Consider the following 25,400-nt stretch of genomic DNA (forward strand, 5'->3'; position numbering starts at 1 on the left):
GCGTGATTCCATTGATAAGGAGTGTCCAGGACAGACAAACCCCCAGAGACAGAAAGTATGTTAGTGGCTCTATGTCCCCCAGACATAAAGGGCCAGGGAACAAGGGGAGTGGGGACGGCCCCCTGACGGGGGCCTGGGTGTCTTCTGGAAGTGAGGAAACCATTCTGAAGTTAAACAAGAGTTGATAGCTGTACAACTTTATGAGTACGCCAATAAGCACTGAACTTTAACCTTTAAAAGAGTATTATGATGTGAAAATTATATCTCCGTTTGAAAACATTTAAAAATATGTGGCTGATAAAGGTTACATAATGAAGGTAGTTCAAGTTTTATTTTGCCTGAGTGTCCTGGTAGCCCAGGTCACAAGGGAGGATGCAATCCCAGCATCCTTATCGAAAGGAAGGACACATCTGCACAGCAGGGGAAGTGGAGCTTGGAACAGTCGGGCACCCTGGCGCCAATGCCGCCCAGGAGGCTGATGTCAGGAGCCCGGGAACCACTGACTTAGTGAGTCAGTCAGGACCGGAGGCAGTTAGTGTGTGAAATAGATGCAAGCAGCTCCTTATGAGGGATGCTGCTGGCGTTTTACCCAGAAGCCCGTGGGCAGGTTGAGGGCCTTATTTCTGGGAAAAGGCAGGAGATTGTGCCGGCAGCTGGAGTGCAGAAAGGGTCAGTGTCCTTGGTCCTGAGTGTTATTACCTCCTAACCCAGCGGCCCTCAGGTGGCGGCCCCACTTCCAGGTGTGGCCACTCTCTGTCCCCGTGGGCAGCACTGCTCCCTCTGTCCCTCTCTTGGTCTCCCAGGACTCTGGCAGGCTCATTGAAAAGCAGAGCAAGGAGTGGACCCACTTTGGCACCGCTTAGCAAAAGGGGTAAGCCAGCTTCCTGTAGGACTGTGGAGACCCTGAAACCTGGGGGTCCTCACTGTACAGTTTTGCTAGCTCTGCCCGAGAGCCAGAGGGCAAAGTCAAGGCCTGGACAGAACCTGGAGGCCCAGACCCGGGGTGTGGGATCCTAAACTTAGTCAGAACCAGGAACTCACTGCGTCGGCCCCCAAACGCCAGAGGGCGCTGCTGTGCCGCTGCAGGGGATCATCGCGCCTCAGCCGTCCCTGCCGCTGGACCCATCGCCCCTCCGCTCCCTGGGCGCTGAGCCCAGCTGGTCCAGCAGGAGGGTGGTTTTAGTGACTCTCTAAAGAAGGTTCAGACCTGACACAAAAAGTCCCCTACCAGGACACGGGGTCAGCAGCTTCCCCCAGAGCATGGTAGAGTAAAACTACAGCCAGAGAGGCTTCCAAGGCACCCTACAGCAGCTTGGCCCCAGGCTGATAGGCGCCTGCTGCACCCAGCACCCTGCCTGGCTGGAACACCGGGGCTCTGACTGATCTTCTATGATCTTACTTCTCCCCGTCCCCGCCCCTCCCCCCAGCCCACCAGCCCTCCCACTGCTCAGCACCAGCAGCAGGGCAGGGACCCGGTTGCAGGGTCAGGGCCAGCTGGGCAGGGCTTGCCTGCAGGGGACTTAGGGTGGTTTGTCCTCATTCACCCTGACTGGGGAGGCTCTATGGCCCTGGAGGCACCCCGTGCCACTGGAAAGGCCGGTCTCAACACTGATGCCCAGCGGAACCTGAAGGACTCCACACTCAGCACCTGGCTGCCCATCCACCAACTGGGCTTCCCGGCTTCACCACAGCTCTCTGCCTTTCACCTCAGATGGTCCTTTCCATCTCCCTAAAGGGGTGTGCTGGCCTCTGGCAGCGCCCTCTGTTTTGTGGGGCCTGTTGAGTCTTTGGTGTGTCTCTGGCCCAAGCAGAGCCATACATTGAGTTTCAGGTATCGGAAGGGTCACCAGAAGGAAGATGGATTCTGGGGGACATAGACCATGAGAATGATAGGCTTTGCTGTGCCCCCAAATCCTGTGTCCTGAGGGCCAACAGGCAGCAGGAGGTTGCAGCTTCTGTCCCAAATCCCTCTAATCGCTCCAGGTTCCAGCACCACTGTCCCGAAGCTCTCTGTGTCCTCTACACAAATGACCTCCCTCACAGAGAACTTGCCCACTCCTTCCCCTACAGAGGCCCCTCACGCTGCAGCCTGTGGAGAGCGTGCTATCTGCCAGGTCCACGTGGCTTCGGCACGCTCTCGGCCCTCCTCTCTGCAGACACTGAGGCTGGGCCCATGGCAAGGGGTTCTTCACAAATGATTAAAGGAGTGGAATTTGAATAATTCCCTCTTGGCAACCTGACAAAGGTTGCACGCGTCCTCAGCTAAGAAAACACGGTATCTCCAGAGCCAGCGAGTCATCCGGACTTCTAGAGGCGATCAGGATCATCTCACCGGATCCAGACCTGAGGCGAGAAGCATCACTAGCCTTTCATTAAAAGGGCACTGCTAATAACGACACTATGACCATGTGGACAAACTGGGACAGCACCCAGCCCACGAGGATGTTACCACATAGACTTACGGGATTTGGTGTCTGTGGTCCCAGAGGTGCCCTTCAATTCCCCTTCTCTCACCTGTTCAGAGAGAGCAGGTGGGCTCAGGGAGCATGTTGGGGACTCTTACTTCTGTGGACTCCCTCACTCACTTTCCTGGATCACCTCCTTTCCCCCAAGGAAAAGCTGGTGAGGGCCCTGGGGCCTTCTCATGGCCCTTAGCTGGTGGGTCCCCCTCATGTAGCCTGTTGTTTCCAAAGCAAGGGTGCTGCCCGGAGACAGGACTCCTATTAGCAACTCAGTGGGTCCTGATAGGCCCTCGGGATGGGCTCTGACTCGGGGTGAGAGCAGATCTGCCCAGTGATGGCGGGCTGGCCCTGAACTCCTGTCTGATGCCTGCGTACTGGCCACACCAGCTATCCCAGGTCCCTCCCTGGGCCATGCACAGCTGCCAGGAACACTTTCCTGCCCTGTCCAAGGCAGATGTCTTGAGTTTTCACAGCTCAGCTCACCCACATCCCTGGGCTTCCCTTCCGTGAAGACCCCCCATTCACCTCCTCTGTCAAGCCCTGTGCTCCCGAAAGGTTTCTCATTTGTTACGTGGCTGGTTCCCACCACCACACTTCAGGACCCGGCACAGAGCTAGTGCCCCATGAGCATCTGCTTTGCCCGTGGCTGGATCGGAGAGGAGCATGTGGGTACAGTTACCCTCACCCCCTACGTGTTTGGGGCTGGTCACATGTTGGAAGCACGGCTCATGGGTTGAGGTGCTTCCTTCTGTGCTGAGTAAAAGCACTCCCTGTGTCCCCTTCAGTGCCCCTCCCTCTTCCGGGGCCTCTCAGAGAGTTGGAAGGAGAAGTCCCAATGATGAGAAGCCATTCCTACCCAGTATGAAGGCCACCACGTAGTTGGAGATCTGGCCCATGCCAACGATGACAAACAACACAGTGAACATCTCCCAGTGGATGGAGAAAATCTGCAAGAAGCTGAAGCCAGTCGGCACCACCATGGTGGGGAAGAGAACGCTTTTCCTGCCAAACCTGCAGAGCACACACAGCACAGTCAAGGCACGCGGCAGTCACAGTACAATGCACGGCACACGCCGGTCACAGCGGCACTGTGGACACGGCTGCAGTGCAGTCAGGCATCGCTGCAGGCTTCCTTATTTTCAGGGCTAAGACAGACTTCTCTTCCTGCCGTTCATATCTGCCCAGGTTCTTCCTTGGTGAGGCCTTACGCATCCATGTGCCCCGGAGTTACCCCTTGGGATTCTAAGCCTCCCGTGGGAGCACCATATCTCAAAAGCACAGAGCAGGGGACATGTGGAAATCTCCGTAGAACAGGCCACAGGTAGAAGCTGTCACCACATTCCCAGAAGGTGGATTGGGTGCAGAGTACGGGCCCATCTGATACCAGCAGCGTGGGAATTCTGCCAATCCACCACGAGACTCCTTCCATGCAGTGGTCTTCAACCCCGGCTGCCCTTGGACTCACCTTCAAAATCACCGCTGCTTGCACCCACCTCCCGAGATCCTTATTGTCTGGGATGCAGTTTGGATATTGGGATTTAAACAATTTTTCCAGGTGAGTCTAATGTGCAACCAATATCGCAAACCACTGCTCTGTGGAATGTGTATCTTCCAGCAATATCCATCAGTGACCCTGTAGTTGGCTTAAGTTGCAGTTTCACCTTCTGATAGTGACCAATGGGCAGAATGGAGCACATGTGTGAGCCGTCTTCTGCTCCATTTTCCAAACTCAGGTCTCAGGCTGTTGAGCTTGGGGTCCCGCTGGGCTTGGTAACTGGAGGAGGGAGCTTCACCCCCTGGGGAGTCTCCCCCAGCACTGGCATTTAGCACTCCCATTCTGGTCCCCACAAAATACCCAGGGGCCAGTGAGGCCCTTCTCCCTGAGCCGTGCTGCGGCCTCCTCCAGACTGGGGGCTCTGGGTCAGCTCTGTGGCCCCCAGGACTGGTCAGGGACCTGACCTGCAGCTGAGGTGGGTGCACGGTTAGCAAGCGGCGCTTGCTGCCTGGCCCCTACTGGCTGATGGCTGCTTGTGAACGTAGCACATCACCAGAGAGTCGGGGTGGGGTGGAAGGAGTGGTGACGGCAGCGTGCCTTTTCCTAGGGGGTCGGTGATGGGAGGACTCCACTTTCTGGTGGGTGCAGGAAAGGAGCTGAGGGCAGGAAGAAAGGAGACATCATGACTCCTCCTGTCACTGATTCATTGGCATGAGGGGCCCCCCTTTCTCTGGAGAAGAAAAGGAGAAGCCTTCTCCCACCCTTCCTTCCTCCCAGCCTCCTTACCTGTGTGACAGCTGCCCAGATACGAAGGAACTCAGGAGGATGCCCACGAAGGAGCCCAGGAGCACACCCATGAAGAAGAGGGAGGAGGTAAGGGGCATCTTCCAGTCTTCCTCACACACCAGGTTCCACTGCCGGGGAGCATAGCACGATACATGAGCCCAGCTCACCCGCAGGCCCAGCCCCAGGGCATGTGAGCAGCAGCCAGGACAGGCTGGCCTTGGCTCAAAGGGCCAAGGAGCCTCGCAGCCCTGGGGTGGACTGCTGACTACCTCTTCCTGGGCAGCCACTCTCCTCCCTGAGACGACGCCCTTTCCCCTTCTGAGAGGGACAGCGACGCCGCTGGCTCTGCTCACTTTGCACAGCGAGAAGTGAGCTGAGGCTCCGGCTGCGACGGGTGCCAGGCCCTCAGCTGCAAAGCAGCATGAGGCAGAGGTGGCATGTCTGCGTCAGAAGGCATTGGAGGTGTCACAGACTCCTGAGGGGCAGGACGGGGGCAAGGTCACTTGGTCCAGGTGTAAAGTTTTCCATTTTGTTGAAAAGGGCAAGTGGTCCCAGCGGGGTCTGGGATTATGTGCTCTGAGTAGACTCCTCCGGAGACCCTGGCGCTCCCTGGTCCGTTTATAACAGAAGCCAAGCTTGGGACCCCATTTGGGCACCATCCGGGACCCCACTGAGCTGCGGTACCTTCTCTCCCATCTACACTCCTGCATCCTCCTGCCCAGGAGGGTGGGGCCTCTCATTCCCTGAAGCCCACAGGCTGTAATCCTAACAAGAATCTGCTGGTTGCTCCATAAAATGAGACTTTCTACCAGACTTCCAGTTCCTCCCAGCTCTTAAATCAATTCAGCAAGATCTCAAAGGAGGTTGCAAAATTGTCAACATGTTCAATGCACTTTTATTTACTTATTTTTAAAAAGATTTTATTTATTTATTTTTAGAGAGAGGGGAAGAAAGGGAGAAAGAGAGGGAGAGAAACATCCATGGGTGGTTGCCTCTCACACACCCCCTACTGGGGACCTGGCCCGCAACCCAGGCCTGTGCCCTGACTGGGAATTGAACCTCGACCCTTCCGTTCGCAGGCTGGCACCCCCTCCACTGAGCCACACCAGCCAGGGCTATATACATATATACGTATATATATATATATATGTGTGTGTGTGTATATGTATTTTTTAAAGATAAACAGGTGCCCATGAACATGGGTCAGGACGTTGTTGTGTGTGGCCAGATAACCAGCTCAGAGGGAAGAACCCCTGCCTCCCACCCCGTCCTCCCCATCCCAGCACCACTCGGTGATGGTGCCACTTCCATGGTGTTGGCAAAGCAATTCAGTTCTTAATCCTCACAAGTTCCCAAAACAGATTTTTTAAATCGCCCCCTGAGGATATCTTTATCAACAAGAGGAGAGTAAGAGAGAGAGAGAGAGAGAATAAAGTGAGAGAGAAACATGGATTGGTTGCCTCCTGTACTCGTCCCGAATGGGCATCAAACCCGCAACCTCGTGGGACATGGGAGGATGCTGTAACCAGCTGAGCTGCCCGGTCAGGGCTGAAATGGACTTTAACACAAATTCACATATTTCCATGGCACCTGGTTCTGCAGCAGAGAGGTGTGTGTAAGGATGCATGAAAGAGAAAGGTGTGAAACAAAAAGCCAAGGGAACTGGGCAAACCGAGAGCACAGGGGAGGAGGGCCTGCACAACAACCAAGTGCGGGGTGGCTGGCCACCAGCTGTCCTACCCAGGGCTCTGCCTCCGTGCCGGGGAGGCCCTGACCTTGGGCTCTGAGCGTCCCAGCCACTCAGCGCTCAGGACCGCATTGCAATGACAAACTCATTCTGCAGAAGTTCAGTGCTCCTGAGTATCGAGACCTGAGAGAAGCCCCTCCTAGACGCTTTCTTCCACAGAGGGGTTGCTCTGTGAAGTTGAAGCCAATGTGCTTAAATGTTGGGAACTGCTCTGCCTGGTTTCAGAAGCTGTAACCCCTCATGGCTAAGGCTGAGTGATAGACCTTGGGACCTTACGCCAGTAAGGGGACAAAGCTTATCTTCCTGGCAGGGGCACCACCTCTGCCCCCTTTACTTCACCCTACTTGGTCCAGAGTGGATGACCAGTTAGCCAATGATGGGCAAGATTCCTCAAGAGAGGGACAACCAAAGACAGGCATGGTCACAAAGGGGCCCTCAGGGAAGGACTTGGGGGGCTATAGAAAAAGGGGGTGATGGACCCTCACCCCTCAGCTTTGACATAGCCTGAGTCCTCGTTCTGTCTGCAAGAAGCCGCTTAATCTCTTGGCTGCCTTACTTCCCCTGCCAGACTTAAGCCTGAAACAATGCTGGAGGTGGGTGCAGCCCTGTGCTGGAAAGGGCAGGTTCCCCAGGGTGATCAGGCCTAAGAAAGAATACATAAAATCCTGTGAAACATGCTTTGCTAAGAATGTTCTCAGTTTTCTGATAAGGGTCCAAGCATGAAATGAGTTTGTTCCCCAAAGTTTTATAGCCCTTTAACTAACAGACCCTGACTCAGAGTAAGCCCTTGTAGTTCTTCATATGTTATCTATTGTTGGATCCTTACTGCCTGACAATGATTGATGAGCTTTACCTGTGTTCCTGTGTAAACTGAACCCAATAAAAGCCCACTGAGGAACAGGCTCCTGGCCCTTCTCCTTTGAGAGATTGATCACCTTTCCTCCCCAAGCAGATCGTGTCTTGGTAGACTTATTGTCATCTGTGGCGGCCAGAGGGACCCTGCAGGTGGAGCCCCTCCACACTTGAGGACACCCCTGTCCTAAATAAAGGCAGCAGCCAGGTTCCTGAGGCAGCCTCTCCTGGTGCCGCTGGTGCTGGCCATGGGTGGGACATCCAGGTACAGCTGAAGAGAAGAAAACCAATGTGGCCCAGGAACTGGGCTCTCCGCCCTTCAGGCACGATTGAGGAGAAATCTGAGACCATGCCCAGAGTAGGGTTGCGTCACCTGGGGACGCCTGAATGGGGCTCAGGGAAAGGTCACAACCCCTCCAGAATTGTGTGGCAAGATTCATGGGCCTGGCCAGCCCAGGGACTGGGGACGGTAAATAGGACATGTACCTGAATGAATGGCAACCTACTTCCCAAACTCACTGGCCAGTGTCAGAAAAGGCTTGGGATCTGTTCCAACACCCAGCAAGATGAGCAATGGAGACTCCAGAGCCTCCTGATGTGGACTGTGACCCATTTTGCAGAGGAGTAAAGTGAGGGTCTGAGACTGGCGTTTGTCGGGAGCCATAGCAAGTAAAAGGGCATGTGGGTTACCAGCTCAGGTCTCTGAACTCAAACTTGTAGATGTCTCCAGCTTTGGACATGAACTCCAAAGGCCAGACAAAATGAACTTATTAAATTTCTTCCCCTACACTTCATCAAGGAGTGTGCCCGCAGGACGAGGGGTAGGAGGCCTCCCCCAGAGCCCCCATCTCCGACTGGGCCCAGATCTCAAGCTCGGCAGAAGTATCCGAGGGTCCATTGTCGACCTTCACCATTCTGTCTGCTGTGGAGCAAAAAAGCCCCTTAGAAGATAATGTGGTCTCTCTCTCCTTCATGGTTTTTTGAACTTTTTCTCTCAGGACCCTGCCTTAGAGGAGGACAAATAAGATGTGAAGACAGAGAAAGAAATAAGGAAGGACGTCAGGTGTGGCGCTGGACATTGCATGAGCGAAGGTCGTGGGCAGGACTGGCCACGTAATTTGCAGGCGGCATGCAAAAGTGAAAAGGTGGAAACCCCCTTGTTCAAAAATTAAGAATTTCAAGATGTCGCTATCAGAACTTTAAAAGCAGTCATGGGGCCTGTGTGACTGCACAGGTTGCTTGCCCATGAAGTTCGCTCAAGCAGCGGCTCAGGCTTGGTCCCTTTGGGGACTGGAGCAGGGGACAGCATCCTGAGTTGGGGTGCTGGGAAGGGTGAGGTGTGGGCCAGCTCGCCATTGTGTCTTCACTGGAGGCCGTGCAGCCCCGGCTCGAGGCCCTTATCCCTCTGGGAAGAGCAGCTCAAGAAGCCCCGTTGACGGCTTGTTGCACAGGAGGCTACAGTATGTGGTGCGTACATGGAGGGCTGCCTGCCCGGGCCCCTGTAGGCTGCCTTCTCCCTTCAGGGGTCCCGCTCCTGCCTGCATGCAGGGGAAGGCAGCTGGACCTCTCGGATCCCTGTGGTTGGCTCCATGGTTGCCTCTCCTGGGCAGTTGCTGTGCCCGAGGAGTCTTTTTGGAAGCTGCAAAGGGCCTGCTAATAGGAGACAGGATTGGCAGACAAAGTTGCAGCTGGGGCCGGCGGAGCTGCAGTCTGGTAAATCAGTCTGAAGAGGGGCCCCTCTCTCCACGGGCTATTCTTGGGCAGGACAGGTCCTGCCTGTCCCCAGCACTGTGAGACCTGAGGGGTGTGTCTTGTGGGCCCAAGGTCAAGGCCCCAAGGACGTCTCCGTGTTTGACAGTGACATGACAAGCTCAGTGGGAGACAGTCTTCTTTCTGAGATAGCCCTGTGCCCTGGGTCTCTGGGCACGTGTGCACCCGTACACACAGACACATCTTCATGGCCAGCTTGGAGGCTGATGGGTGGCCCAGTGAGTTGGCATTCCTCTGGACCTGTGATTTCAGGTCACACCCTAACATTTCTGAAACGTAACCCCACACACACCCTGGACAGAGTGGATTGTGGGAACCGACTGGCCCATGCTGAGCAGGGTGGGGTCCCCCAGGGTGTCCTCCCAAGGCAACTGTGTCCTTCTCATCCTCAGGGGCTCAGACCAAGATTTCTCAACAGAGCAGAGCAAACTCCCTGTGGCTGGACCATCTGGCCTTCAGCTCCGCTTTAAGAAATAAACACCCAGGTCACCAGGTAAAAAGGGGCAGGAGATCATTCTTGCCGGAGAGGGGTGTGCCTCTCACCCCTCCCCACAGTAATAATGGGAACAAGGACTAGAGCAGGTTGAGCACTCACTGTGTGCATGGTGTGGCCTCACGGGACCTCAGAGCTGCCACGTGAAGTGGGCACTCTCTTTATTCCCACGTACAACTGAGGAAATGAAGGCATAGAGCATGGAATAACCAGCCCATGTTCTTATGGATCGGTAAAGGGACTTGCTTAATCGTTTATCCAGCTGTTACTGAACAGCTGCTCTGGGCCTGGCTCTCTGTGGGGCACAAAACAGACATGGTCCCAGCCTCCACAAAATTCAAGGTGAAGCATACTTTGTAGGACGGAACAGGCCTGCACATGGGCATGCATGAGCCTAGCAGGCTGGGGCCGGGAAGTGGAGTGGAGAAGAGGCGACCCTTCCTCATTCTCCTCCAGATGGATGGAGTGCTAAAACCTGAGCCTACTCACGTCACTATTTGAGGTAACTAACGCTTGCCCGTGGTACAGACTTAACACATTGTTAACAAACAAATGTTGCCCTGGCTGGTGTAGCTCAGTGGATTGAGTGGGGGCTGCAAACCAGAGTCACGGTTCGATTCTCAGTCAGGGCGCACGCCTGGGTTGCGGGCCCAGTCCCCAGTGGGGGCCATGTGAGAGGCAACTACATATTGATGTTTCTCTCTCTCTCTTTCTCCTTCCCTTCCCCTCTCTCTAAAAATTAAACAAAGAAATAAAATATTAAAAACAGTTTTGTTAAAAAAAACACAAATGTTGAGCAATTAGGAGTAATGGTAAATAAGTTTGGAAAATGTGTGGTATCATACAGTGTCCTTTGAAAATCACCCTCAACCTTGAACTCTTCAGGCAGCCAAAGTTTTTGCCTTTACCACAGCCATGAAGGACCACGAAGAGCTGTGCAGAACTGAGAACTCTGGGAGGCAGCTTGATGCTGAGCAAGGGATGCGGGCTGTCTTGGGTGCTGTCCACAGCCATGAGACTTTGGACTGCCCACTCACCCGTCAGCCTGCTTTTTTGTCTTCAAAGGGGAGACAGTAATACTCCTTTGTGGGGAGGCTGTGAGCACTGGACAGGAAATGTTTAAGTAGAGCGTCTGACACAGTGCCTGACACATTACCAGGCCTCATTACCCGGCAGTCCCCTTTCCACTGACTTCATACCTTTGTCCTAGGCAAAATAATGACTCAGAATGAACAGCAGGAATGAATAAGCAGAGCAGGTTACAGTTAAACCTGAGGGAGCAAAAGAGATCCTTAGAAACAAGGGCTTTGTATTCCGTGACCTTTTATAATAAGGTACAAAATCTCTCTATCAGTGGCCTGCAATCTGAGATGAGTGTAAATGAGAAATTCACATTAATCCATGTAATAATGAAAATTCAATTGCATCACTTTATAGTTATTTTTCATTCCAGGGGGTGGAGGAAATAAGTAGTAGTTAGTTAGTAACAGAATATACGCCACCCCAATTTTTTTTATGACTTAGTTGTGGTTTAAAGCTGGAAATTTCTTGACTATTGGGGAAAAAGAAGCTGGCTATTTCATTCTTTTGGATTATAACAGCTATACTGAGACCTAATTCACATGCCACAAAATTCACTCTTTGAATGGGCACATTTCCGAGGTGTTCAGTACAGCCACAGGGTTGTACAAACGTCGGCACTGACTAATTTTAGAATGCGTCACCACCCAGCGCCTGGCAACCGCTTGGACACTATCCATCTCCATGGGTTTTCCAGTTCCGGACATTTCATGCAAATGGAGTCTACAACACGTGGTCTTTTGTGACTGGCTTTGGTCACTGAGTAGAATGTTTCCAAGGTCCATCCACGTTGTGTGGCACGTGCCACTGCGTCACCCTCTGTATGGTGGAATGATCTACTAGTGCATGGAAATGCGTTTCATTTAGCCCTTCATGGGCTGAGAGTCTGGGTTGTTCCTACTTTGGGGCTGTTATGAATGATACTGTTAGGAACGTTTGTGCGTAAGATTTTGCAATGGACATATGTGTTTATTTTTATTGTTTTTGGAATATGTGTAGTGTGGTTGCCGAGTCCTGTGATAAGCCTACATTTAACCTTTTGAGAGACCCAGACTTTTTTCTAAAGCGGCTGCACCATTTTACAATTCCAATAGCAATGAAGGAGGGTTTCAATTTCTCCCCGTTCTCACCAACATTTGTTATTGTCCTGTGTGTATTTAATTCTGGCCATCCCAGTGGGTGTCAAGTACCTCATTGTAGTTTTGATTTGCATTTCCCTAACAATTAATAACATTGAGCATCTTTTGTGTTGACTCTGTAGTAGGTCAATTTGCAGAGTGTTGTCGCCTTAATATTAAATCTTCTGCTTCCTGAACAAAACATGCAATCTTTTCCCATTTATTTGGTTCTTGAATTTTTTCAAACATGCTTCCAGAGCATGTTTTTTCAGAGCCTACTTTATATTTTTTCAAAAAAATTTTATTTGTGAAGAACCTCCTTCAGTATTTTTGTAAGGAAGTACTGGGAGCAAAACTTTCTCTCTGTTTTTGTTTATCTGGGGATATATTTAATTTTCAACAGCCTGTTGCTAGAGATGAGATTCTTGGTTAATATCATTTTTCTTTTGCACTGTGAATATGTTATCCTATCCCACTGCCTTCTGGTCTCCATGGTTTCTGATGAGGAGTCAAACATAAATCTTATTGGGGTTTCCTTGTAGATGACAAATCATATTTTTCCTGCTGCTTAAAGAAGTTTCCCAGACTTCCGGTCAAGATGGAGGCATAGGTAGACACGCTTCACCTCCTCGCGTAACCATAGAAAGAATTACGACCAGATCTCAAAAACACACAGAATCTTCAGAAAATCGAGCTGTGTGGCAGTCTAACAACCCAAAATTTAAAGAAGCCACATCCGTCTAGACGGGTGGGAAGGTCGGAGCTGTGGCGACGGGGCAGAGAGGTGGAGGCAACGGACATGGACTAGGGGGGTCTCACATTCACATGTGGTGGATAAAAATCAGGAGGAACACCTTGGGAACGAGCAATCCCAGCCCCAGGCCAGACCGCACGGCCCAGGGTTCCAGAGCTGGGAAGATAACTAAATCCCCATTACCTCTGGCTATAAAACCAGTGGGGGTTGAAGAGGTAGAAAAATCTGCCAGATTTTCAAGCTTAAACAGCTGGCATGAATTTAAAACTATGTAAACCCCAGGCAGCAGCTAGAAGGGCACCAATCACATAAGGGAGGCAGGTGACGTGACCTGAAATGGGGCAAGTGCCGGGCAGACCTCCAGAAGCCAGGCAACAGCACTGTCCCCTCTCTGAGCCACCCCCACCCTGCCCCCTGCCCTCAACAGGGCCACAAAGCAGTGAAGCGGGTTGCTCTGCCCCACACAATTTACAGGTGTCTTTCTCTATACTAGACCACACTACTAAGACAGGGAGTCAAAGCAGCTCTACCTAAAACACCAAAACAAACACAGGGAGGCTACCAAATTGAGAAGACCAAAATATATATATATATATATATATATATATATATATATATATATATATAGTCCAAATGAAAGAACAGAACAAAACCCCAGAAAAAGATCTAAGCAAAACGGAGACAGACTATCTAATCTAATCCTCTAATCTCCTGGCTGCATTCCCCGAGAGCTCAGCCTCTGCACCTTGGATCCCAGGAGATTGAGGTGGACTAAACCCTAAAATGTTTTCAGTATCTTTCTTCGTATTAGAGGTAAATAAAAAGCAACCAGAGGTGGAGAGGCCTTGGAGAAGGGTTCTATGGTCATCGGGAGGCTTACCCAAAGCCAAGACCCAGGAAGTTTGAGTGGGATGATAGGGGTGGGGGTGGAGCACCTGAGGGAAGGAGAAGGGGCACTCGGGGACCTGCCTCTCCTCTTGCGGCCCAATGTGGAGCACATCACCGCTCTCCCAGGCTCCACTCTGGGAATGTGAGCGAATGGAATGGGGCCTGGGCCACCGTGAGGCCTCCCTACAGTTTGGCGGACACAGAGCAGGAACCACTAGCCTCGGGCTATCTATGCCAAGTGCAAGGGCGTGTGAGTCAACCCAGCCTCCCCCCAGAGCCTCCGTCGTCTGTGCACCATCTCTGTTCCACACAGGGATCCTTGCCTCTCTCTGGGGGCTCCAGAAACATGCTTACCACCCCACCAAGGTTTCAGACAAGACAGGCCTGCTTGAGCCCTGAATGTAAATCCAGTTTGGCTCATCCCAGGGGAGAGACTTCAGTCCTTTCAGAGGCCTGGGGCATTTGCTGCTGCTCCTATCAGCTCTGCTAAAGCCTGGTTTTTGACAACACCCGCCCCACCTCCGAGACTGTGTGAGGTCTCAGCTGCCCACAACGAGGGGCAGACAAAGTCTGTTTATCCAGAAACTGGGCAGGAGGTGTGGATGAAACAGCCTCTGGACAAAAGCACGTTCTGAGATCCTGGTGGCCATTGTCAGAGGAACAGAGCTGAGAGGCCACAGGCAGACTGTTTGGGGTGTGACTGCTGTCAAAGAAACAGGGAATCACATTCAGGCCAGAGCTAGGGAGTGCCCCTGGGCCTCCTTTATTTGTTCTCTGGCAAGCTCTTTCTGAAGCACTGACTGGAAATAAAAGTCTTGCTGGTGTTGGCTGGAGGCACAGGTCCCCACACCTCATCCCCTTTGGAATCTGCCAGAGGTCAGGTCTTGTTACCGAACAAGGGTCCGAGGGGGGGCGGCAATTCTTGACCCACTGAGGGATACCAAAAACTACTTCAGAAAAGAGAGGCCCCTCCCCAGGACGGTACACTAATATCTACTGGGCTCTTCTGTCCGCCGCCAATTGGAAAGACATCTCTCAATGCTAGAGAGTTGTGAAAAGGAAACAAAATGTTTATTTAATGCTATTCAGGCCTAATGCCTTCCTTAAAATATTAAAGTCTTTAAGGGTATACACCTACACACACACACACACAGCGCTCCCTTCTCCCACTGTCCCAACTCCGGGTACCGTAAATCAGGAAAAGAGCACACGTCCGTTTTTTTTCAGGTTGCTGGCACTGTGAGCTGTGTCGCCTGCCTGTCCAGGCAGGATCTCCAATTAATCCAAAGTCATGTGGCACCTTTCACTGGCAAGAGTTCTTTGTACCAAGTTCCAGTCAAAGTCTTTCCTGGTTTCCAGACCACTCAGTCAAAGGGAGCACGCCAAAGCTGTGTGGGCCTCTTCTACCAAAGCCGCACTCCACCAAAAGCGCGCGTCTTTCTTCTTCACCTGGCCGCAGGGATCTCCATTCTGGCAAAGCTGCGTGGTTTTCCCTTTCACCTGGCCAAGAGGGGGTCTGCACCCTGCTGAGACCCGTGTGACTCTCTCTCTCCTAATGGCTACAGGGGGTCCTCACTCTGCTGAAATCTCGTGTCTCTCCCCCTAATGGCTGCCATGTCTGGGTTTAAATCCCCCCGTGCCCATCTTCCTCTGTACCCCTATTTCCGACTCCTCCCACTATCAGTTACACCTGCCAGTATTTCTGTATTATTATAAGTTTACTGGGCTGCCATTGTTAGTCTGGGCAGGTATGGTCCCATGTCCTAGAGCCAATCTCCTCCAAGCCCCCACGCAGGCGCTGTAACTCAGGGGATCTGCACCCCAGTCACATCTTGGGGGGAAGTGACTTCATTCCCCTAGCTCCAAGCATGGCCGCAGCCATTTAACATATCCAAGTGACCCGCCAAAGGCTATAGATATGTTAAATGACCAGGCCATGGATTAGCTGCAGGGCTGTGGCTTTACAAAACAGCCCTGCATGTTCCTGGTCTATGTATCCCTTCCCCCAACTCACACCTGTTGGGGGAAGGGGTGAGGACACCTTATACGTCTCTCCAATATTCCTATACACTTTGAGTTCTGGACACTATTCCAAATCTTTCCTGGGCCCCCCCCCTTTGGCTGCACCCTGTATCACACACACACACACACACACACACAGTGCTCCCTTCTCCCACTGTCCCAACTCCGGGTACCGTAAATCAGGAACAGAGCACACGTCCGTTTTTCTCCAGGCCGCTGGCACGTGAGCTGTGTCGCCTGTCCAGGCAGGATCTCCAATTAATCCAAAGTCATGTGGCACCTTCCACTGGCAAGAGTTCTTTATACCAAGTTCCAGTCAAAGTCTCTCCTGCTTTCCAGGCCACTCAGCCAAAGGGGGCGCCCCAAAGCTGCGTAGGCCTCTTCTACCAAAGCCGCACTCCACCAAAAGTGCACGTCTTTCTTCTTCGCCTGGCCACAAGGATCTCCATTCTGGCAAAGCTGAGTGGTCTTCCCTTTCACCTGGCCAAGAGGGGGTCTGCACTCTGCTGAAACCATGTGGCTCTCTCTCCTAATGGCTACAGGGGTCTACATCTTTCCAAAACAGCGTGGCTCTCCCCCTCACCTGGCCAAGAGGGGGTCCTCACTCTGCTAACGCCACATGGCTCTCGCCACATGGCTCTCTTGCAGGCACTCTCTCTGAGCATCAGCTCCCAATTACATCCTGGGTAGCAGCCACTCACTTCTCCCTCGCCCAAAACTTGGCCACAGCTATTTAACATATCTATGAAACCAGTTAAAGGTTATAGATATGTTAAATGACCATTCCAGAGGTTAGCTGCAAAACTGTTGCTATGCAAAACAGCTCTCAGTGGCCCTGCTCCATTCGTCCCTTCCCCCAGCTGACACCTGGGTGGGGTGAGGACATCTTAATAATATTTCCTCCAATATTCCTATACACTTTGAGTTCTGGACACCATTCCAAATCTTTTCTGGGCCCCCCCTTGGCTGCACCCTGTATCAGTCTGAGTATAAACTTGGTGAACATTCAGGCTATGTTGATAGCAAAGCTGCCGGTCTCTGCAATGGCTAGCAGTATCTCAAGGCAGCCTGCATGGGTGACAGAAAGAAAACTGCCTAAATCTGCTTATGGCTCAAAGTTTCCATCTTTGCCGGAGCCCAGCCAGGCCTGGCCAGGCCCCAGGGGAGGGACGTCCCTGTGTGCTGCCGAGTGCACTCCCGGGCCAGACGCCAGGCTCAGTCTGTCTCATCCTCCCCTCCTTTCTTGCTCCCGATGCCTCCCATCAGTGTCCTGTCAGCAGAGGTGATGCCCCCACATTCCCACCTCCTAACTTAGGACTGTGAGTGGAAATCAGTGTGTCCTGCTCTGTCAGTGCCCTGACCCCAGGTACCAGAAAAGACACACAAGGCTAGTGCCTCCAGAGGAGGTGCAGGCCCTTTGCTGGAGACTCCATCACCCTTCAACACCAGCCGCTCCACCCACGGGTTTCTAGGGGAGACACCCGGCTGCTAGAGAGGTTACAAGTCTGTCTGGGGAAGAAGTAGCCCCGCCTTAGGCCACCGGCGGCTTGCCGAAGGGTGGTTCTTGCCGAAACCGGGCTCTGCCAGGGCCTCTGGAGCATGGGGCCTGGCTCAGAGGTGACTGCCTCGTTTTCCCAGCCCACAGACTGAAGAGGGTCCATGGAAAAAAGAGGGTATGTGTGAGGCAGAGGCCGGCCCGTGATTAGACCCTGGCCAGAAGCTAGGCTCAGCCTGCAGCCCTTCTCGGGCATCTAGTCCTGGAGAGCAGGGCCCTCCCTGCTCCTTCAGCCTCGGGGCTGGAGGCCTCTGAGCTTCTCACACACGGGGCTTGGCTCTCTGGGCCCATAGCACTGAAGGGCTCTGCAGAGGGTGCTGCCCGTGGAGACGACTCTCGCTGCTGTCGTTGGTCTCAGTGAGACGGACTCCATCGTCTGACAGTCTGAGATGCTCAGGCTCCTTGTTCCCCCCAGCCAGAGCTTCAGTCTCAGTGTGTCGGGCCAGCTTCCACGGGTTCCTGTTCCTTCTGCTTGTGCGGTGACTGGTGCGCCTCCCCCCGGGGCCACGCACAGTCCTCCCCTAGTCTGGCTCCAGAGACCGGTGAAGGACCCTTGCCTGACTTTTATACTCTTTATCTTGAAAGTGAAGAACAATTGGGGTCAAGCTGGCACCACTGAGGCCACAGAATGAATAGGGAGAATATTAGATCATAACTCATGGAACAACAGAAATAGGTGTGATATAAGTAATAACTATATAGATAAATACTACATGGGAGTAAAGGGGGAGTTCTTCTTTTCGGCTCCCGATTGCTCCACTGGAAGGAACGCGGAAGATGCTAGATCACCACTCGGCAAGTGCCGCAGAAAAAGTTGTTTCAGTCAAAGTCCTGTGACGGGTGCTGTAATCAGTGCGTGAAAGTCGGAGGAGAAACAGGAGATGCTTTGTACAGCCTTAGAGCATCTCTCCCGAGGTACTTACTAACGATAAAGGGGAAAAGAGTAGCTGTGCAGTGGAGCCCCAGCAGACACTGACGTAACCAAGTGACCGTGAGGCAGGAGACAGCTTAGGAAGAACTCTGAGACTGCGATGCTGTTGCTGGCCAGCATGTAGCATCCTTGGAAACACCTTTCCAAGGCAACACCTTTCACCACGTAGGTAGAATAAATAGTACACTGAGACAAGGAGGAGGAAGGAGACAGGCCTCACACGCTAACTCAGCAGTCCTCAGCCTGGTCTGATAATACTGCCAGGTGTTCCAACATCCCACGAAACACAGTGTTAGCAAGAAAGAAGGGAAGTCCTTGAAATTCTATGTAGCATTTCGACTATCTGGGCAAGAAAGCCTTAAAACTGCTCTCATCCCTTGGCCTGACTGTGGGAGAGGGTCCCCGGTGCCCCCCAAAAAGAGCCCATAAACGACTTTGGGAAGTGCCCCAATTTTAATTAACTGCCTCCTGTCATGTATTTGTTTTACAACAAGATGAGCAAATGGGGTCTGGAGCAAGATAAGGATTCAGGCTAATAGACCCCCACACATACCTCGCTTTGGGTAGTCACATCCCCCCAGGAAAGTTGGCACCGCATTTACCCGTTAATCAATATGTGACTTCTCCTGTCCCACCAACTATGAGTCCTGAGAACAAGGGACGTGCGCTCTGTCTCTCAGGGTGGCTGGGTGTGCTCTTGGCTCTCGGGCCACTGGGCCTCGGGCCTCCTGGCCTCAGGCTGCCTAGGGGCTTGCCAGCCTAGTCTTCAGCCGCTCTTGCTTATGTTGCCCTGTTTTGCCCTGAAACTTTGCCTTTCACCCCCTACTCTACCCAATCCTGTTCTCTTCCATGGGAACAGGCCATAATAAACGGATTACCTACTACTAGCTTTGCTGATATGTAATTCTTTACATGCATCAGCAAGGAGAACCAGGTCTCTCCCACCGACAAGCAGAGTTAGCATCACCAGAAATAAATCACGTTGAGATCACGTGCCCGCTGCTGTGAGTCCTGAGGACACACCCCTTCTATGGTATTCTTACCAAAACACTCAGAAACTCAATCTTATCATGAGACAAACCGCACACATCCACACTGAGGGACCCTCCTCAGAGTAACTGTTGGGTTCATAGAAAGTGTCAAGGCCACGAAACATGAGGAAAGACAGAGGAACTGCCCCAGACTGGAGACGAAAGAGCCATTATAACCCAACATGGGGCAAAGCCCTGGACTGGATCCTCATTCAGAAAGAGGACATTAGTGGGAAAACTGTTGAAATTCGAACAGGATCTAAAATTTAGTTAACAATACGGTAACCCATGTTAATTTCCTGGTTTGAATGCATGAATCATGGTTATTAAATTGTGAACATTACAGGCACCTGTGTGGAGGGTCCATGTGAATCCTCTGCTATTTCCACTAGATCAAAGATCACTTCAAAATAAAGTTTAATAGAACGTGATTCTTATTTCTGGCACAGGACAAGTAAATCAAACATTTCCAACAGCCCCGCGAAAGGAAAGCACCCCGGACAAACAGAGGAAGACGCATCCCCTGTGCCGCGAGGCCACCTCTCACCTACCCACTCAGCCACTGATGGACCCCTGGGTTACGCCTACTTGTTGGCTACTTTGAATAATGTTGTACGGCCACGGGCGTACAAATATCTCTCCAAGTCCCTGCTGCCAATTCTTTTTTTAAAAGATTTTATTTATTTATCTTTAGAGAGGAAGGGAAGGAGAGAAGGAGAGAAATATCAATGTGTGGTTGCTTCTTGTGAGTCCCCTGCAACCCAGGGAACTGGCCTGAAACCCAGGCATGTACCCTGACTGGGAATCGAACCGCGATCGTGTGGTTGGCAGCCAATTCTTTTTGCATGTATACCAAGAAGTGGTGTTGCCTGATCACAGGGTAAGCCTATTTTTAATTTTTGAGGAACCGTGTCTGTGTTCCTCAGTGCCTGCGCCAGGCTGCCTTCCGCCAGCAGTGCCCAAGGATTCCGGTTCCTCCACATCCTGCCAATGCTTATTTTCTGTTTTTTTGTTTTTTTTTAATAACAGCCAGCCATTCTAATGGGTGCGAGGTGATATCTCGTCGTGGTTTCGATTTGCCTTTGTAGTCCCCTAATAATCAGTGGCGTTGAGCACCTTTTCACACACCTGCATCTGCTCGTACAGGTGAGGAAAGGGAGGCTTCGAGGCTCGATGTGACAGGCTGAAGTCAGCCGGGCACTTAGCGCTGGAATCAGAACCGATGCCCCAGGGCTCTTCCTGTGCCACCAGCTCCCTGGGGAGAGTCACCCTGGGGCCTCTCCCACCTTCCTCCCAACCTCCGTCTGCCTTTTATTTGAATCCCACCACTCAAAAAGGAAGCAAGGAAGGGAAAGGCTGATGAGAAAAAAACAAACTCTGTCCTGTGTGTGTGTGTGTGTGTGGTGACGTGCATCCCCACAGCAGGGACAACAGGCTGGCTGTGGACCTGGACTGGCGGCTGCCCACCCCGACACCTGAGGTGGACAAAACCAGCAAGGAGGGGCAAAGAGACTGACCGACGCAGCTGTCAGGGAGGGCTGCGGCCAGTGGGGCCAGCTCCAGCTTAGCCGCTGACGACACTTCCAGGAACTGAGGTGGAATGAGCTGGGCCCCAGCTGTAGGTGGCCCTGAACCAGGCTGTGGGTGGGGGTTGGGCCAGCGCTAGGAGGCCCTCCTCAGCAATCAAAGCCAGAGAAGCAAGGCCAGCTCAGGGCCCAAGCGAGGCATGGCACCGAGGCCCATGGGAGCCTGAGGTTGTCCCCAGGCTGAACCCACTTTGCACAGGTCCTGTAGATTCCACAGCCACCACTCCTGGCTGGCCACTGGTCTCTTCCAAGGCCACTCCCATGGCTTCCTCACTAATCTTCTCGCTTTTCATAACAGCTACAGTGAGCTCTTTCTAAAAACACAAACCTGGACGGGTTACCCTTGTGTAGAACCCTTTCTATTCTCAGAATAAAGTCAACTCCTCTACACTCCGACAAGACCCACTGTGAACTGGCCTCTGTAGGCATTTCTGGTTTCACCTGTCATCCTCTGACCTCCAGCCACCCTGGTCTAAGAAATTCCGCTCCTAGAATCTGTCATGTTCATTGCCTGGATAAGCCCTGCTCATATTTCCAGACTCTGCTCAAATTTTATCCTCCCTCTTCTGCTTCTTGGAGTATTTCTTCACCCTGTTATCCCCACAGAGAGGGTAATATATTTGCCCCAGGCCACACAGCAAGCCAGTCAGGATTTGAATTCAGGCTCCAGAACCCTGTTACTAACCGAGATTGGTGTTAGCCCTCTCTGGAACATGGCCGGTGTTCCCCCCATGGGCATCTAAGCTTTGAAATGCCTAAGCCCGGTGCTCAGAACAAAGCCAGCCACATGTCTGAGGATTGCCACATTGTGCTGAGGTAAGGGGACAAACAGAGGCCACCCTCACAATTTTCTTGGGAGGAACATAGAGCAGAGGAGGGGCCAGGAGCTGGAGAATCCTTCCTGCAGGATTGGTAACAGGAAACCAGTCTGTGAGGATGCCCTCCTCAGAAGGAATGTGCCCCTGACCCAGCATCTCCTGGCTGTTACCAGATACAAGGCAGGAAACAAAGGGGGTGAAGTATGCGTCTATCTGGATTTCTGGAACTTGGAAAACCTGCCACCAAACCATTTAGGATGCCAAGGAGCTAACGGCATAAGCTGGGGCCCCTGTCCACACTGGGTCCTGTGCTCAGGGGTGTCCGTGTGTCCGTCTCTTCATGTCTGCTCGGGGACCACGGTGACTCCCCTCCGGTTCCCTGCACTCAGCTGGCATCAGCAGGACCTTTGCTCCGGAGAAACTGGAGACTCCGGGCAGGGCCCCAAGCCGCACTGCAGGCCTATGGCAGGGCAGTAGGCCCCTGATTCGTCCAGAAGCCTGTAGCCAGGAACAGACAGACCTGCACCTTTGTGTCTGCACTTGGGCTCAGCAGCGTCCGCCACACCCCTCCTCCTGCCTATGGCAGAGCTTGACCCAGCCTGCACATCTGGAAAACCTGTGACTGGGCTCCCCTGGGACAGCATCTTGAAAACAACTTCATCTGTTGTGAAACTCTGAAAGGAAAAGACAGTTGGCGATAATACTGCCTTCTCCATCCTCTCCACGCCGGACAGAGAGGTCAAGAATGAGCTTAATATGAACCCCGCTCTCTTGGGCTGCACACCTGTGTTAGAAGCATAACCCGGTGGCGGGCCAGCCAGAGGGGGGGCGGTCCCCAGGGGGACTGACACAGACCGAAGGCTGCTCACACACCCACCTCGGTCACAATGGTGGACAGGTAGACGTCCTGGATGAACTCCCAGCCATCCAGGCAGCTCTCCTGCTCCAGCTGCTCTAGGTCCACATCACGCACCGGCTCATTGACAACTCATTGTCCCAGCGCCCAGAAGTTGGCGATCGCCGCGAGCTGGTAGCGCGGGCAGCTGTGAGGCACCTGGCGGCCGTCCTGCAGCCGCAGGGGGATACTGTGGTTGCGCCAGGCGCTGCTCAGGTTCGCACTGTCAGGCACCCGGCAGTGGTGCTCCGGGGTTCCCGCCAGGAACACGATTGACATGCCATTGAAACCCTTGGGGATGATGCTGGCACTGAGCAGAAAGAAGATGAGGCACTGGAACGTTCCCCACTCGTCCCGGAAGGCGGTCACCTCGTCGTTGTCCCGCACGCTTCCCTTCCCGACGATAAGAGCGTTCCCCGCGCAGGTCGCGCAGCCGAGGGCGTTACCGGAGCGCGTCAGAGCGCCCTCTCCCGGGGGGAGGCCGGCCTCGGAAACCGGGACGCGCCGCGGGGGTCGCTTCCCGGGAAACGTGCTGCAGACTTGGGACCGTTCGCGGGATCTGGACGCAAAGTTGGAGACACCGCAGAAACTCGGGACCACACCCGCATCGCCGCTGGGGCTGGGGAGGGCAGGGCGGTGATGCTGGGGTGGGACTCTCGGACAGGCCCCGCCTCGTATCTCGGCTCCTCGCCGCCCAAGTCCCCGCTGGGGACTCTTCGGGGGCTTGGAGCACAGCGAGGCCACCTGCGTGTGGGGGAGGAAGCTCTGCTACAGAGCCCTCCGCGTCGCCCGCCACCCCAAAGAGCTGAGCGGCCCCGCGCAAGCCTCGGAGCCCGGCCTCACCCGGGAGAGCGGGCGAAAGGGAGGGGCTGGGGTTGGAGAGCAAGGTCTTTGAGAGGTCGGCTCGCGGCCCTCTCCTCGGCCTCCGCCCCTAGCCCTGGGCACCGGTTTCTCTGCAGTCCCTTCCAATCCGGAGTCGGAGGTCAGCTGGCCTCCGGCGGGCTGGGCGTGGACGTGAGTCAATGGAACGGGTGCTCCGCGGAAACCTGTGCGGGGACAGCGCTGCGGGGACAGCGCGCCCTCTCCTCTGGCACGCGCGCCGCGCTCGGGTCCGGCGTCAGCTAACGGCTCCCACTCCCCAGCAGTGCTAGCTGGGTTTGGTCACCAGCCAGTGGCACCCGGGGAAGAGCCTAGGACAGCCCGAAGCTTCACCTTGAAAAAGGGTAAACAGGCCCAGAGCTCGGAAGAGATGGTCAAGGTCACATTGCGTCAGAGAGTGGCTGGGACGAAGGGAGGTCGGGGGCAAGGGTCATCCCAGGGTCTCCAGAGAATTCAGCGCGGAGCCTGGCCCACTGTGAGAGCACGTAAGTGCTCTCACATTAATGGAGACGCTGATGTCACTATTCCTGGATTCTGCTTCTGATCCCTTCACTTTCTCCACGTCCTCAGGGCTCTTTATGGGGCAGCTGCCAGAGCCTTCTGGGACTGGAAGGCCTCCCGCAGGCAGAATGGACCGCCCCCAGTACAGGAACTGGCAAGCAGATCCAGTCTGGCGCCCAGATCTTTTTGCCCAGATCGAGCCAGTAACCAGAGCAGGGACCGCGGCTGCTCGGCGTCCAGGGCGAAGACCCCTCTGCTGTTGTGTGAGCGAGCTCGCCTGGGGCTGCCCACGGCGTCCTGAGGCCCACGGATTTGACGGGCTGGAGGGCGCCCCTGTTTGGAGATTTTGTAGGAGTGTGTTTGTTTCTCCAGGCTCTGGTTAAGAGGACGAGGGACATTTCTGCCTCCTTTTTTGTAGTCTCCTCTTAGCCTGGCATCTCACTCCTTTGGCACCTCAGTGTAATTGTCTGTATTATTGCAGACAACTCATTGTCAGGCCATGCCTCCTGATGTGCCGGGGCAGCTCTGATTGATGCCCAGTAATCCAGTGCAATTATTAATAGCGCTTCGCTTTACTTTTAAAAACATCCTTCATATATATGTGTATATATAATATATATACTATATATAGCATGTATGTATATGTATATATATTATGTCCTCAAATAACATTTCATTCGATGCCACTTTGTTATAATGTTGATGAGGGAAAAAAGTCAATTCCTGGCCCAGGCCACTGTCTGTGAGGTGTTTTCACGTCTGCCCAAGTCTGCGTGAGTTTTCTCCAGGTCCTTCGGCTTCCTCCCACATCCCAAAGATGGGCGTGTAAGGTGAATTCACGTGTCTCAGTCACCTCAGTCTGAGTGTGTGTGTGTGCACATGTGCGTGGCCCTGTGATGGAAGGGTGTCCGTCCAGGGTGAGTTCTGGCCTCACATCCTGAGTTTCTGGAACAGTCTCTGGCCACCCATGACCCTGACCTGGAAGAAGTGGGTTGGAAAATAATGCTTCCTTGTTTTCACTAGTTTTTCTTAGGCGTATGTATAGCTCACATTTACTTCCGTGTTTACTATTAGAAGTGTTTGGGTCTTTATTTAGAAGTTTGGTGTTGGTTTTTGTGGCCAGAGATATGTTGTGGAAAGTTAACTCTTGTTTATAGTAATTAGCCTATGGTAAAGCTGGTTTCTTTACATGTGGTTTTCCTTCAAGTCAAAGTTTCCAAGACCCTACCAATGATATTAAGTGAGTACTCACCGTCATGTGGTCACTACCGTACTTAGCTACTTAGCTGGGATTTCATCCCTTCTCTCCCCACCCCCTAAAAAAGCAAAGCCTGACACGGCTTATGTGGGGGTAGTTGATCCTAAGTAGTAACCCTAGGGAAAGGGGCGAGGGCCTGGGGGAGCCAAGAGGGAAGGAGGCAAAGCCAACAAATGCCAGGCTGTGAGCTGGCCGTTGGCCACGGGCAGGGTCAGTGCTGGGCTGAGATGTAGCAGAGCTGGAGGCCAACGGAAAAAATGAGCAACACTGACCCTCCCTTTCCTTAAAAGGTTTATGCTTCGTTCATATGCATTTTCATATTGATTTTGGGTTTTTCAAAGACATGAAAATATTATTAACCTTGATTATTGAGTTTCTCGGTGACCCCTTCAGTTTTTCCCTGGAGGTGGGTGCGCCTCTCATTTTGCCTGCCTTAGCCGTGTCCCAATCCTCGCTGCTGTGGGTGACTGGCATTCGAT

General features: G+C 53.1%; 1 protein-coding gene across 1 annotated transcript in view; it reads right to left on the reverse strand.

Annotated features, from left to right (window-relative positions):
* LOC118990135 (solute carrier family 22 member 4-like) overlaps window positions 1-24,921 on the reverse strand; it is a 43,604-nt gene extending 18,683 nt beyond the window's left edge. The window contains 4 exon segments of the mRNA XM_037050540.1: window positions 3,319-3,473; window positions 4,744-4,871; window positions 22,266-23,051; window positions 24,916-24,921. Of these exon segments, the coding sequence (XP_036906435.1) occupies window positions 3,319-3,473; window positions 4,744-4,871; window positions 22,266-23,051; window positions 24,916-24,921 (1,075 nt within the window).
* Window positions 24,922-25,400: the final 479 nt, after the last annotated feature.

This window comes from Sturnira hondurensis, unplaced genomic scaffold, assembly GCF_014824575.4.
Source record: "Sturnira hondurensis isolate 20B ecotype Veracruz unplaced genomic scaffold, ASM1482457v3 Scaffold0006805, whole genome shotgun sequence".
Lineage (NCBI taxonomy): Eukaryota > Metazoa > Chordata > Mammalia > Chiroptera > Phyllostomidae > Sturnira > Sturnira hondurensis.